This window comes from Gossypium hirsutum, chromosome D09, assembly GCF_007990345.1.
Source record: "Gossypium hirsutum isolate 1008001.06 chromosome D09, Gossypium_hirsutum_v2.1, whole genome shotgun sequence".
Classification (NCBI taxonomy): Eukaryota; Viridiplantae; Streptophyta; class Magnoliopsida; order Malvales; family Malvaceae; genus Gossypium; species Gossypium hirsutum.
The window spans coordinates 7,058,717-7,072,819 of NC_053445.1; the positions used below are offsets into that span (position 1 = coordinate 7,058,717).

At 31.9% G+C, this 14,103-nt stretch overlaps 1 protein-coding gene across 44 annotated transcripts; it reads left to right on the forward strand.

Annotated features, from left to right (window-relative positions):
- The first annotated feature begins 2,093 nt into the window (after nucleotides 1–2,093).
- Nucleotides 2,094–6,772, forward strand: LOC107892328 (uncharacterized). 44 transcript variants are annotated; one of them, XR_005918463.1, is made up of 10 exons: nucleotides 2,094–2,218; nucleotides 2,477–2,700; nucleotides 2,891–3,334; nucleotides 3,439–3,577; nucleotides 3,647–3,738; nucleotides 4,587–4,658; nucleotides 4,797–4,888; nucleotides 5,017–5,107; nucleotides 6,213–6,342; nucleotides 6,439–6,772. XR_005918463.1 is itself a non-coding variant. In XM_041101638.1 (6 exons), exons 2-5 carry the CDS (start codon nucleotides 3,504–3,506, stop codon nucleotides 6,283–6,285), a joined length of 330 nt encoding a protein of 109 aa, XP_040957572.1. In that variant the 5' UTR covers nucleotides 2,148–3,334; nucleotides 3,439–3,503; the 3' UTR covers nucleotides 6,286–6,342; nucleotides 6,439–6,772. The 44 variants fall into 44 exon arrangements, 3 of the variants coding, with proteins under 3 accessions (XP_040957573.1, XP_040957572.1, XP_040957571.1); XR_005918458.1 differs by having other exon boundaries at nucleotides 2,101–2,218; nucleotides 2,477–2,946; nucleotides 3,288–3,334; XR_005918459.1 differs by having other exon boundaries at nucleotides 2,146–2,700; nucleotides 2,891–2,962; nucleotides 3,288–3,334; nucleotides 3,425–3,577; nucleotides 5,014–5,107.
- Nucleotides 6,773–14,103: the final 7,331 nt, after the last annotated feature.

The window sequence follows — 14,103 nt, forward strand, 5'->3', positions numbered from 1 at the left end:
TACTTTACTAGAAAAATATATGAAATTATGAGTAAAATAAAATATCATAAAACTTAAATTGATAGTTCGATTAAATAAATCAAATAAAGTAATATAAAACACCAAATATGGTGATAAATAATATTATATATTGATAATTTTATTACCAAAAATAATTTTATATTTAGTTAATCAAACATGAACACAATAATGACCTAATAGTACCTACTCAAGAGTAAGAACTAAAAATGAATGAAAAGGGACAAATGAAATTAGAGTATTAATTTTAAGTATTAATTTCAAATATAATTGTAAAAGATACGATAGTATTAATTTTAAAATATTTAATTTAATTATCATTATAGTTTAGGGTTTAATATATATGGTTTAGAGTATATATATGGTTAATTTAGGATTTAGGGTCAGTTTAAAAGTTACAATTTTAAGGCTTATAGATTATGAAATTAGGGATTATGGATTAGGGATTCTAATTTAAGGGTTGTGATTTAAGGTTTTATGTGTTAGGGGCTAGGGGTTAGGGGTTAGAGGTTAGAGGTTAAGATCAGTTATGGATTTCGGGTTTATGGATTTAGGGGTTAGATTTAGATTAATTGGTGTGTTTTAATTTATATATTAAATAATATTTAGGGGTTAGGAATTCTGGGTCAGGTTAGGGTTTATGGATTAAGGATTCAGGGTCGGGTTAGGGTTTTGGGTTTAGAATAATTATTTTTTAATTTATATTTTAAATATATTATTACGTAATTGTAAAAGAGATAATAATAAATTTGTTTAGGGTTTTTAGTTTAGGGTATATGATTAATTTAAGATTTAAAGCCGGTTTAGGAGTTCATATTTTAAGGTTTAGGGAGTATGGATTTAGGGATTATGGTTTAAGGGTTGGGATTTAAGGTTTAGGGGTTAGGGTTTAGGGGTTAGATGTTAGGGATTTAAGGTTTAGGGATTCAGGGGTCGAGTTAAGGTTTTGAGTTTAGATTAATTATTTTTTTAATTTATATTTTAAATATGTTCTTATATAATTGTAAAATAGATAATAATAATTCCCATATATTGAAATTACGAGTATAGTTTAAATTATTTAAGAGATATATAATAGATAGATTTTATATGTATTGAATGGTTAATTTAGAGGGTTTAAGGTTAAGGTTTACTTGAGATTTGTTAAATGATAAAATTTTATACAATTAATTAATACTTTTATATTTAAAAAGATGTAATCTAAACCATTTGATATATTTAAATATTAGTTTAAATAGAATTAATAAATAAGTTAAAAAAAGTAATAGATTGATATGGATATTTATGTATAATTATTTATTTTGGAGAGGACCAAATTATAAGAAAAAAATACAAAAATAAAAATGAAATAAAAATGATATGGATATATAGGTAATTATTTAATTTAGTTAATTCTAACTTAATAATTAATTACAACCATTTTATCATTTGTTTTCTTATTAAAATATACAATATTTATTTTGAGAGTACTTTTTATTTTAATTTATAAAAAATTAATTTATAAAAAACAAAATAAAAAAATTTTTAGAATAGCAAAACGGCGTCGTTTTGTTCAAAATGAAAAAAAATTTTGCGGCGTTTTTATCCGCTAAAGGTAAGTAATAGCGACGTTTTTTATAAAAACGCCGCAAAATAAATCAATTTATAAAAAACAAAATAAAAAATTTTTATAATAGCAAAACGGCGTCGTTTTGTTCAAAATGAAAAAAATTTTGCGGCGTTTTTCATAAAAACGCCGCTAAAGGTAAGCAATAGCGACGTTTTTATAAAAAACGCCGCAAAAAATAAATCAATTTATAAAAAATAAAATAAAATTTTTTTAGCATAACAAAACGGTGTCATTTTGTTCAAAATGAAATAGCGGCGTTTTTCATAAAAACGCCGTAAAAATAAATCAATTTATAAAAAACAAAATAAAAAATTTTTAGAATAATAAAACGGCATGTTTTTGTTAAAAAAATTTTACGGCATTTGTATGAGGAACGCCACTAAAGATAAGCAATAGCGGTCCGCAAAAAAATCAATTTATAAAAAACAAAAAATAAATCAATTTATAAGAAAACAATAGTGGCGTTTTTTCTTATAACGCCACAAAATTCATTTTACCTAGAAAAAAATTTGGCGCCGATTTTTCCCAAATTTCCCCCCCTAAAACTCCTGACTTTGCAAACAAAATGAAAAAAAGAAGAGGAAAATGGAGGTACCAAAGACGATTCAGCACAGAACCTCTCCAATCTACTTACGAGTTCTACCGTTTGTTTCCCTGGAAAATATATGAGACTTAATATTTTTATTTTGTTAGTTTATTTGTGTGTGTATTTCATCTTGTTGTGTTCATTACTCAAATCCCTATCGCTTTTATTTCTGTTCCATTTTTCCTCTTTATTTTCTAATTTTGGGTATTATTTACTCAGATCCCCTTTCTTTTTATTATTGTTTTTTTTCTCTTATATTTTAGCTAGAAATCGACGATGCCAGAAGAAGCAGGAAATCGACGATGCAAGTTACTGCTGGTCTCATTGCTGCTGGTAACAAGTTATTGCTTAAAATTCATGGTAACAAATTTACTTCAAAGGAAGTTATTCATGTTCCTTCGTATAGAAGCGAAGTTATTTACGGTGGAACTTGGTTCTCCAACTCTCGTAAGTTTGTTCCCAGTTTTGTATTTGCCATCTATACCAGGTTTACCTCTCTTGCTTCTCTTCGTCTTCATCTCCCTTTCATTTATTCTACCAAAAACGCCTCTTACTTGTCATTTTTTTTCTCACATATCGTGCAAGACTCATTTTTCTTTCTTTATGCTCTAGTCTTAACAATGCACTTCAACTGTTCGATATAATGCTTCTTTATACAATTTGTTTCTGGCTTTCAGGTGGTGTTGTCTGTAAGATGTTGAAGCAAGCGATATGGAAGGTGTTGAGCAAAAGGGTAGTTTCAGATTCTGGTGATAAATTCATTTCCATTGTTGGAGATGTACAAAGTTCATGTCAAGCTGATTCTGTTCTTTAAAAGATGTGCAATTCATATTCCTGCATTGTATAAATCTGAAAATTGTCACATTTGGTAAAACCCAATGTGAACAGTTCATCTGTCCCAAAGCTCATTTTTCTTTCTATTTTTGTGTTATGTTTCTTTCACATTATGTTGTACGAGTCTTTTTTTTTCCCTCTCATTTGTTGCAGTTTTTAAACCTCTACCTAGTTTTCCGTTGAATCTTCATTGTTTAAGGTTCCTTGTCTCTCTTTTTCTTTTCCCCCCCTCCCTTCTAGGACCTCAAATCTGCTGACATCTTCTAATAACAGTCTTGCTTCTTGAGGTAATAATTACTAAATACCCTAATATTTGGTCTTGTGAGTGATTCTCTAAGTTGTTTACTGATAGTTTTCTCTTCTTGATCTAATGTTAGAAGTTGTCGTGCAGAAGCATAAATGAGTACACATTAGACTCTCCTGCAAAAGAAAAAGAGTGAAAAAGAACTGTTCTATATGGTTGTCACATCATTTCTTCGAAGCTCCTGGAGACCATACTTCTTGATAAATTGTTCACTGAAGATGAACTTGTAAGTCACTCCAACAGAATATTATATTTTATGGGGTTAGTTTATCTTTACTACTCTTTGTCCTTGCAGGAGGCTTTTGAAGATGATATTGGATCCTCAAAATATCCACAGATTAAAAGATTCAAGATTTCCATTAAATATCCTTGACAAAATCGTATCAGGTACAATTTCAATCATGGAAAGCTGTGTCACTGTTAACGAACATGATGTTGATTAAGGTTTTTTTTTAGCCTATAGTTGCTTCCTACTTTGGTATTGCAATATTTGAAATAGTTGAAGTTAACAATTTTTAAGGATATTACAATATTTTTCGTTAAGTGGATGACATGTAATGGTACTTTCATTTCTTATTATGCGGAATGCTAATGTGGAGTTTTTTTATGAGGCCAAATGGTTTATTTTATTTGCCGTGCAAGCAAACGTTTAAAAAAATGTATATATATTTTTGTTAAGGGGTTAGAGTAGTGTCCAAATGAGATATTTCTGTTTGTAAGCTATTTGAATTTTGCTAAATGAAAATTGAATTCAGTTTGATCATTATTGAGTCAAGTCGAGCTTTAGTTCGAGCTGTCGATTGAATCAAGCTTGATTTGAAATTTTGTGAGCTTAATAATAAATCTTTAGTAATAAACCTAAATTTATGGCATTTAAAAATGAAAAGGTTATGATGTTAAGTCCCATGTTGAATATCAAGGTTCACTTCATGATGTATGTACATATACCTACTTTTATTATCATATAGGAAAAGCTTTGATGAGGGATTAGAGATAAGAGGGGATGAGAATTCTTGGCCGGCCAACCATTTACTAAATGAAAAACTATTTCTTTTTTGATGCTAAAATAAAGTAACATATTTATTTTCATTTGTAAATTTCCGTTGCACTTCCTCTATACGAACTTGGAGAATTGTAAGTTCTAACTTTCTTTAGTTCTTTGTAGGGGTTGTACATGATTGTCTTTACAAGTCACCCTTGAAATTATAACAACAATTGGTTTATGAATTTGGCAGATACATTAACAGTTGTGCATTAAGTGGTGAGATCCCCTCAAAATTTGCTAAACTTAAAGAACTGCGAACTGTGTAAGAAAGACTCCCTAATGTTTATATACGAGTTGAGTTTTCATGGTTTGCTGTTGCATTGTTTCTTCTGTTCTTTGTTTTGTTATTGGAACTATTTCCAATTTTCTGGTTTACTTGAAATCCGATATTTGATTAAAGAGACCAAATAGAGAGCACAAGTGAGAGCGAATGCAGTGCAAGTGATGAAGTGCTTGTTGTTCCTTATGATAACTTAGCACCTATGTCTTGTGGTAATATTTTCTCATTATTCTTCTACTTGTGAATTTATTGTATTCCAAATATAGCATCAAGAAAAATATAACAGTACATTAGAGTTCAGCTTGTATAATTTGTTTGGATTCTTTCTGTCTTGAAGCAGATATTACTGAATCTAAGCAGCTTTTGGATAAGCTTGTTGTGGTGAAGTATAATGGAGCTTTGGGAAAGAATATGGGTTTCGGTGGTCCCGAGTAAGCAATTATCTAACTTCTGGAAGTTTGATACTTATTTTTTTTCCAAGAAAAGAGAAGCATTTCTTGATGATTCCATAGTTATATATTAAAGACTTGTCTCTACATAAATGAATATAGTTTCTGTGACATATATATATATTTATATATGCTTTTTATATATGCCTCTACATTCATATATTTATATATGCTTTTTATATTGTATTGTGCCAAATAAAGAGAATAAAAGTTTTAATTATTGATAGATTCTGCTGCTTTTTTATGTACTTTTTATTAAATCACTCTTTAATCAAATGTAGAATTATAAAATTATTAAATTTTACTATAAATAATTATCCTTATATAATTAATAATTTTAGTAAATTCTCCAACTATCAAAACAGATCACTCCACCATCCCACGTCAAAATTTTGTTAAGGGTAGGAGTTGAGAGAGGTAGATACTTTGATGAATATTTTCTTTTACATGATAATTATATACTTCTTTAAGTTTGTTTTGGATGTTGGGACAATGTCAGTTGATGCCGAAATTTGATAGTGCTGCAAATTGAAGTGTTTAAGTGCTGCAAATTGAAGTATTTAGTTGCTGGAAATTGAGATGTTTTATCGCTGTAATTGAGGTGTATAAATGTTGTTAATTGATATGTTTAACTGCTGCAAATTTAAGTGTTTAAATGCTGTAAATTGAAGTGTTTAAGTGCTGCAAATTGAAGTGTTTAGTTGCTAGAAATTGAGATGTTTTATTGCTGTAATTGAGGTGTATAAATGTTGTTAATTGATATGTTAAGTGCTGCAAATTTAAGTGTTTAAATGCTGTAAATTGAAGTGTTTAAGTGCTGCAAATTGAAGTATTTAGTTGCTGGAAATTGAGATGTTTTATCGCTGTAATTGAGGTGTATAAATGTTGTTAATTGATATGTTTAAGTGCTGCAAATTGAAGTGTTTAAGTGCTGCAAATTGAAGTGTTTAGTTGTTGCAAATTGAGATGTTTTATCGCTGTAAATTGAAGTGTTAAAGTGCTACTTTCCATTGTCACCTCCCCCATTTCCTTATGCATCAATAACTATATTAATGAAATCAAGTACTACAATTATATATTATTACAGATGGGGGTTGGAGAATACGATCAAAGGGAAAACATCAGATATGGTGATTCCCAGCCAAGCAGTGGCTTCTTAGACACCCAACATTTTGCACAACCAAACATGACCACAACTTTTAAACCTACATGTTGAGGTTGCTACACACAAGTCCTTTCCTTTTTTAGTTTATGTGCTATGTGATGATTGTGTTTTAAAATTTAACTTGTTTTAGTTCCTTACATTCTTATAGGATTCACACTCAAGGAGCAAGAAACATTTCAGCAACTCATTGGGATCGAGTAGTCAAAATTCAGAATCAAGTGACACACAAGAGCTAGATTTGGAGCTTGGACTGTCACTGTAATCAGTAATTTTTTTTTGCTACTTTAAATGCATGCTCATGGAACTACATTTTATGCTTTCCTAGAATTGTAAGTTCAAATAAGGTGTTGATCTGCAATTTATAGATTCAACTTGAGCAAGTTGATATGAACTAGTTTCAATTTTTTTTTAGGAATGTTATGTAATCAAAGGCAAATTGACTTGCTGCATGAGATATAGTGAAAAACATTTATCTTCTTGTTCATGAATTTCCATTTTAATACGTCTTCAAATTAAATTATACATTTCTTAATTGGTGGAATCTCACTTTTGCTGTTGCTGCAACCTTTAACCAAAGAATGATGTATGTACTGATAACAATTCTAAAGGATTTGTTTAAACAAGTAAAGGGATTGGCATTTTTATAATAATTTAGGATAGGAATGGAGCAAATCTAAAGAATGGAGTGGCGTTTTTATAATTTTTTTTATTTTTAGTGACCTTTAGTGGCGTTTTTGGAGAAAGCGTCGCTAAAGGTCCTGGTCTTTAGCGGCGTTTGTGGGAAAAGTACTGCTGAAGGTCCTGGTCTTTAGCAGCGTTTGTGGGAAAAGTGCCGCTAAAGGTCTTGGTCTTTAGCAGCGTTTGTGGGAAAAGCGCCGCTAAAGTTAGCGACACTATCGTCAGCGGCGTTTTTTTCGGCGCTTATCGAAGCGCCGCAAATACTTTTAGCGGCGCTTAAAGGCCTTAAAAAGCGCCGCTAAAAGCCTGTTTTGGTGTAGTGGTTACATAATTATAGTATCTAATACAAATTGAGCATTTAACTTATTTTTTCTTACCGATTGAGCATTGTTGCCAATATAAGAGGACGTGGTTTAAGTGCACTGAAGTGCATTATCCTCCTCTTTATGGGTTGGGGAGAGGCTATGGGTAGTTCTAGGCATTGTGTCAAAAATAAGAGAAGTAATCCGAACCTATAATGAGATCGATAAAAAGAACTTTTTTCCTTACATTTTATTGATTAAGATAATTTCATATTTAAAAATAGTTTATTTGAAGTAGGCCTGACTCATATGAATTAGATTTGTTTTGAACATGTATATTTTATATAAATATCCAGACCTCTTATCAACAATTCTAACTTCGTTTCTATTCACTATTAATCTTTAAAAGTATATATGTTTATATATAAAAACCCTAACACTATAACCTTTTGAAAATATCTAATATCTAAGTAATCAACTTATTATTTAGGTAATTAACCTCATATTCATATATTTAAATAAATTTGGTATGCTAATAATTTATATATTTATAATAGGCTTGTATATTTTTGTTATTGCATATTCTAAATTGTTTTCTGTTTAACATTAATTTCCTTACCAATAAAACGATGAACTTCAAAAATAAAGATTCTAAATCTCAACTTTTGACAAATATAAAAAATACTAATAACAGTAATAAATCGTCGTGAGCTTGGACGCCGTAATTAATTTTGATGTACAAATTGGGACATAATAATTGTACTGTCAATTTTGTATTCCCCTAACAAAAGGTACATGACATTTAAGGCATTAAATGGCCCTCAGATTCCTATCTTAATTTTATTATATTTTACATTCTTGTTTTTTTGGGTTCAAAATTACTAAATATATATCTACCCAGCAACGACCGCAATAATGGACTTTTAAAAGTCATTCATTTCTATGTGCGTTAAAGATCAATTTTATAAAACTCGTGGTCAGCTAGTTTTACTATTGAAAATTGTTTTCACATTTTAAAAATAATTTTAAATAAAATGTTATTCATTATTATTAATAAGAATTGGATTTGAATCAGCCTGCGCTTAATATGATCATTAGTGATGCACAAAACTACGACCCAATTTAATAGAAATTGGTTTGATGAGAATCTCAATAAAAGAATTGAGAATATTAAATCCAAAAAATAACCAATTTTAATATTCATAAATGTTTTTAATTGATATTATTCATTAATAAAAAGAATTAATGTCTACGCCACATTCATAGAACAATTGTGCTTTTTTAACCCATATGGGAAAAGATCCGAATTCAACGCAGAACAATGCATAAAAAGCTTATGTAGATTTAATGGATCAAACTCAACATATTGAATTATCACTTGATAGGCAAACAACACAACAAATTGCAAACAATGATCTACGTCTCAAAACTAGTATAGATGTTGTTCAGTGGTTATGTAACACCCCTCACTCGATTTGATCACCGGGTCCGAGCTATGGAATGTTAGATTCGTTGTCAGAGCAACTACAATCAATTAGATAACATATAATCACTTGTAATCAAGAGTTAATTACATTCAAATTTATGATAAACAATAAATTCTAAGTCTTAATCGAGCTTATGAAAGCTCTTTTGTCAACCCAAGTATGAAACAAGACCGAATTGCAAAGTTTTAAAAGTTCAGGGTCGACATCATGATGTCATCTATTCCATGTCAGGACATCACCAAAATAGTATGTCACGTCACAACGTCAAGTCACTCGACGTCACAATGTCACTTATTGTTGGCCAATGTTGCTAGGGTGTTCATTCGGTTAACCGACCCGAAATTGCTATAACCGAATTAACCGACCTTCCAAAATTTTTAACCGTTAACCGCACCGAATTTAAAAAAAAAATTAACCGAACCAAAATTTTTTCGGTTAATAAGGTTGGTTAACCGAATTAACCGAAAATTATGTGCTTTTTATTTTTGGTTAAAAATTACCCGAATTACCCGAATTACCCGATTAGCCGAATTACCCGAATTACCCGATTAGCCGAATTACCCGAATTACCCGATTAGCCGAATTACCCGAATTACCCGAAAATTACCCAAAAAATTCGGTGTTGAGCTTGAGAAAAAATTGGGCCGGGTTTAATTTGACCTAGTTTAGGCCCTACCCTGCAAAATTCGGTTTACCCAATTTTTTTCGGTTAACCGACCGGTTTCAAACCGATTTAACTGTTAACCGAAAAAATAAAAAAAAATTAACTGACTCCCGATCGAATTTTTTTGGTTAACCGACCGATTAACCGAACTCGGTCGGTTAACCGAAAAAAATCGGGTTAACCGAATTATGCACAGCCCTAAATGTTGCAACGAGATAAGTTGATCGCCGAGACGAGGACTCTATTTTTGGTAAAAATAAACCATTTGGTACTTATTTCATACTCTCCAACGAAACTTATCAATTTATGCACCAATCACCAAATTCATTTGAACCATAACATACTAAGAACATACCAAAGAAGCTCAACATCCATATTCAACTTCAAAACAAAACATTAATCACTTATACATCAATTAAACCTAAACTTTTCAATGTCATTAGAGCATACAAACCAAATCATTCACTTACCAATTATCCTGTTAGCTCAGAAGGATCAACTCGAGGTCGTCAATAGGGAGGTTGAATTGGCCTTTGAGAAATTGTGGTGGAATTAATGAAAAATATGCAACAAAGAACACGATGATTTGTAGTGGTTCGACCCCAATTGCCTACTCCACGACCTTAGCTTACCACAACCAAGGATTTCCCCAAATTCACTAACTTGACAACATTTGAGGACAATGTTTAACCTTACAATCTCTCTTAAGATTTATGCCCCAAAATCTTAAGATACAACTCCCTTAAGGTTTCTACCCAAACCTTAAGGATTAATCTTCTCTCTCAAAGAGAAACAAATAAGCAAGTAAAGAAATAATCCTTACAGGATTATGATGTTTGCCAATAAAGCATAGATACAAAGAATAACACTTGAGCTAAATGAATACAATGAAAGCTCACAAGTGTTTACAAGAAAATGTATGAAAGAATTAAGCTCAAGGTTGTTTTGATTGATCTTTAAGCTTTGCACATGCTTCTTGTTGTTGCTAAACCTTTGGAAGATGACATTTATACCCTCTAATTGATTTTAAACTATTCTGGTTGTTGTAGAAGTGAATGTAGCCGTTGGGGATGAAAAACCAGGTCATTAACTTCACCTACAGCAACAAGTATCGATACCTACTAAAAGGGTATCGATATTTTTTTTGTAATTAATACAGATTTCTATGATCTTTGGAGCAGGAATATCGATACCTTAAGAAATGTATCTGTTGACACCATTTTTTTTATTGAAAAACGGGGTCAACTTGGATTTTGAAAATGAAACGGGAGTCGCCACCAATCCTTTTTAATAGGTGTGATTGGATCACCTTGAAAAGTGGTTGTTTTTAATAAACAATTTAATTTTATTAAAACAACGAGTTTGGTCCACGAAATCTAGAAAAATGGGTTTGGGAGTTGGTTACACACGAGGAAGGATTAGCACCCTCGATACGCCCAAAATTGGTACCTAGTTGATTACTTAATGTCTTAGTGTTGAAAAACTGAAAACTTTAAAGAGATCTAAAATACGATCCTTAAAAAACTTGAATGACATGGATTGAAATTTGAGAGGATATTTGGCTATTTAGTTAAACGAGAAATCGAAACCCAGCACCTTATGGTACGTTCCTCAAATTTCCAAACGCAAAACATTGCCTTATTTTGAAATTTTTTTAGAAGGATATTAAGCCATTTGGTTGAACGAGAAAAATCGACACCCAGCACCTTAGGGCATATTTTCTCGAATTTCCAAATGCAAAACATTGCCTTATTTTGAAATTTTTAAAAGGATATTTAGCCATTTGGTTGAATGAGAAAAATCGACACCCAGCAACTTAGGGCATGTTTTCTCGAATTTCCCAAACGCAAAACATTGCCTTATTTTAAAATTTTTTAAAAGGATATTAAACCATTTGGTTGAACGAGAAAAATCAACAGCCAGCACCTTAGGGCACGTTTTCTCGAATTTCCAAAAGCTAAATATTGCCTCATTTAGAAAAATTTTCTTTTTTTGAAATATGGTATTTATGTGCATAATGGAATAATAAATAAAGTAATGTGACTAAAAATAACATGAGCAAAAAAAAAAACGAACAATAAATAAAAAAGAACAAATCCATCATGTATATACAATAACAAATAAATAAATAAATAAACTAAAACATAAAAAATGGACATATAAATAAATAAATAAATAAATAAATGAACATAAAGTAAAAATAAATAAATAAAATAAATAAAATAAAATAATAATAACAATAAAGGAAAATAGATAAAAATCATAAAATATGAAAATATGTTTATACATATAAGGGGAATATATATGTATGTATATACATAAAATTATAAAAATATGAAAAATATATATATGTTGTAAAGTTATTAGATATAAAAGTTTATGTAAGTATATATATGTATATTTATGAAAATGAAAAATATATATAAACATATATGCAGGTATGTGAAAATACTATATAATAAAAATATATATATGTACGGGCATAATACCTATATGTATATATATATGAAATAAAATTAAAACTAAAAATAGTATAAAACTAATTAATATTATCACAATAATAACGAATAAATAAAAGAAAAATAAAACTAATAATAATAATAATAGTAATAATATGAAATTTATTAAGAAAACAAACAAAATAACAAAAGGACTAAATTAAACGTTAAAATAAGATTCGGGGCTCAAAACGCAAATAAACAAAAGCGGGGGGACTACTCTGAACATTCATAAAACATGGAGGGACCAGTAAAGCAAATTGCCCTTCCATTAAAATGACGTAGTTCGGGTAAGGATTAAATTGAAAACGCAAAAAATTTCCGGGTAAAATTCAAAAGATTAAAAGAACCTAATTTTAAAAGCATTAAAGAGCAAAAGGGCTAAACGTGCAATTAGCCCTTCCGTAAAAAACACACGGATCCCCCTGGAGTGGGTCGGGTCGGCCAACGGGTCAGGTCAAAACGGCGCCGTTTTGGTGCCTGAGAAGGCTGCCCAAAACGACGTCGTTTTGGAAGCCTATTTAAACTATTTCTTTTTCAAAATTTTCATTCTTCCCTTCTTCTCGAGAAAAAAACCAAAAAATTTCTCTCAAGTCTCTCTCCCTTTTCCAGACGCCGGTCAGAGGTCAGGCCATCGGCCGTCGCACCGGCCGCCGGTCGCCAGCACCGGCGCCGCCGTGCACGGCGGCGGGGAGACCAAAAGTTTCCCCTTTTTCGTCGAATCGCCTCTCCTCGGTGAGTTTCCCTCTCTTTTTATTATTATTTATATTATATGTATATAAATAGATGAACAAAAAGAAAAAATAAAATAAAAAAGGTTAAAATATGTAAAAATGAAAAAGAAAAGGGCCGGAAATCACCTTTGATATTTGTTTCTTATTTCTGTGAAAATATTTACAAAAGAAAAGGAAAAGAGAATCCAAAACCCCCCGTTACAATGGTTTCAATCGGTTTTTATACCGATTTTTTTAAAACAAAAATCCCCTTTGCTACTTTTTTTGTGGTCTACTTCTTTTGCTATTTGTTTGCAGGTGATTGACATTGATAGAGCAAGTGGGCGGTGGCGATGGTAGTGGCGTGCGCTACTTGCGCTGATGGAGGCGGCGCCGGGCTAGAAGACCCTAGGTGCGGCACACCTAGGGTTTGAAATTTTTTTGTTTTTTCTGTTATGGGTTTTGGGCTAGGGTTTGTTTGTAGATTTGGATATTGAGCCATGGATTATTTTGGGTCTGCTTTTTTTTGCTGGTATAGGGACCGGGAAAACTTGGGCTGTACAGTTGCCCCTCTTTGCTCGTTGTCGTGTAACGAGAACAGAGCAAAGACTAAGAAAGACCAAATTTGTCCGGTCTCGTCGAGTCTTGACTTATTAGTTCCTTTCTTCTTCGGGTAACTTCATTCCAGTCCACTGGATCTTGTTGCTTTCATCCACTTCACTACAATTGAGAGAGATGCGTCTTGTAGCTTCAATCCACTTTGCTGCAAATTCAGGGGGATGAAATTCGTGGTAAGATTTGTTATTTTTGATCAGCTCCACTACTGCTTAGGGGGACAGAATCTACAGTCTTTGATCTATTCCACTGTTGCCCAGGGGGATTGAATTATTGGCTTCAATGTACTCTACTGTAACCACAGGGAGGTAAAATTTGCCATCTTTGATCTGCTCCATTTTGAGAGATAAGATCCGAAATCTTCAATCTACTCCACTGCCAACCAGGGAGATAGAATTATCAGCTTCAATGTACCGCACCGTAGTCACAGGGAGGTAAAATTTGCCATCTTCGATCTGCTCTGCTGTCAGTACAGAAAGGCAAGATCTGTTATCTTTAGTCTGCTCCGCTGTCAGTACAAGAAGGCAAGACTGGTTTCTTCGATCTGCTTCGCCATCAGTACAGGAAGGCATAATCTGCTACCTTTAGTCTGTTCCGCTGTCAGTACAGGAAGGCAAGACTGGTTTCTTCGATCTGTTTCACTGTTAATGCAGGAAGGCAAGATCTGCTATCTTTGACCTGCTCCACTACAACCGAGAGAGGCAACGTTTGTGTCTTCGACCTGCTTCGCTGTCAATGTATGAAGGCAAGGTTTGTGTCTTCGACCTGCTTCGCTGTCAATGCAGGAAGGCAAGATCTGTTATCTTCAACCAGCTTCGCTACAACCGAGAGAGGCAAGGTTTGTATCTTCGACCTG

Coding starts and splice junctions, on each gene's coding strand:
- LOC107892328 (XM_041101638.1), top strand. CDS start 3,504: ATGGTTGTCACATCATTTCTTCGAAGCTCCTGGAGACCATACTTCTTG. Junction 3,739..5,016: donor CCTTGACAAAATCGTATCAG/GTACAATTTCAA, acceptor GTCTTGAAGCAG/ATATTACTGAATCTAAGCAG. Junction 5,108..6,212: donor ATGGGTTTCGGTGGTCCCGA/GTAAGCAATTAT, acceptor ATATTATTACAG/ATGGGGGTTGGAGAATACGA.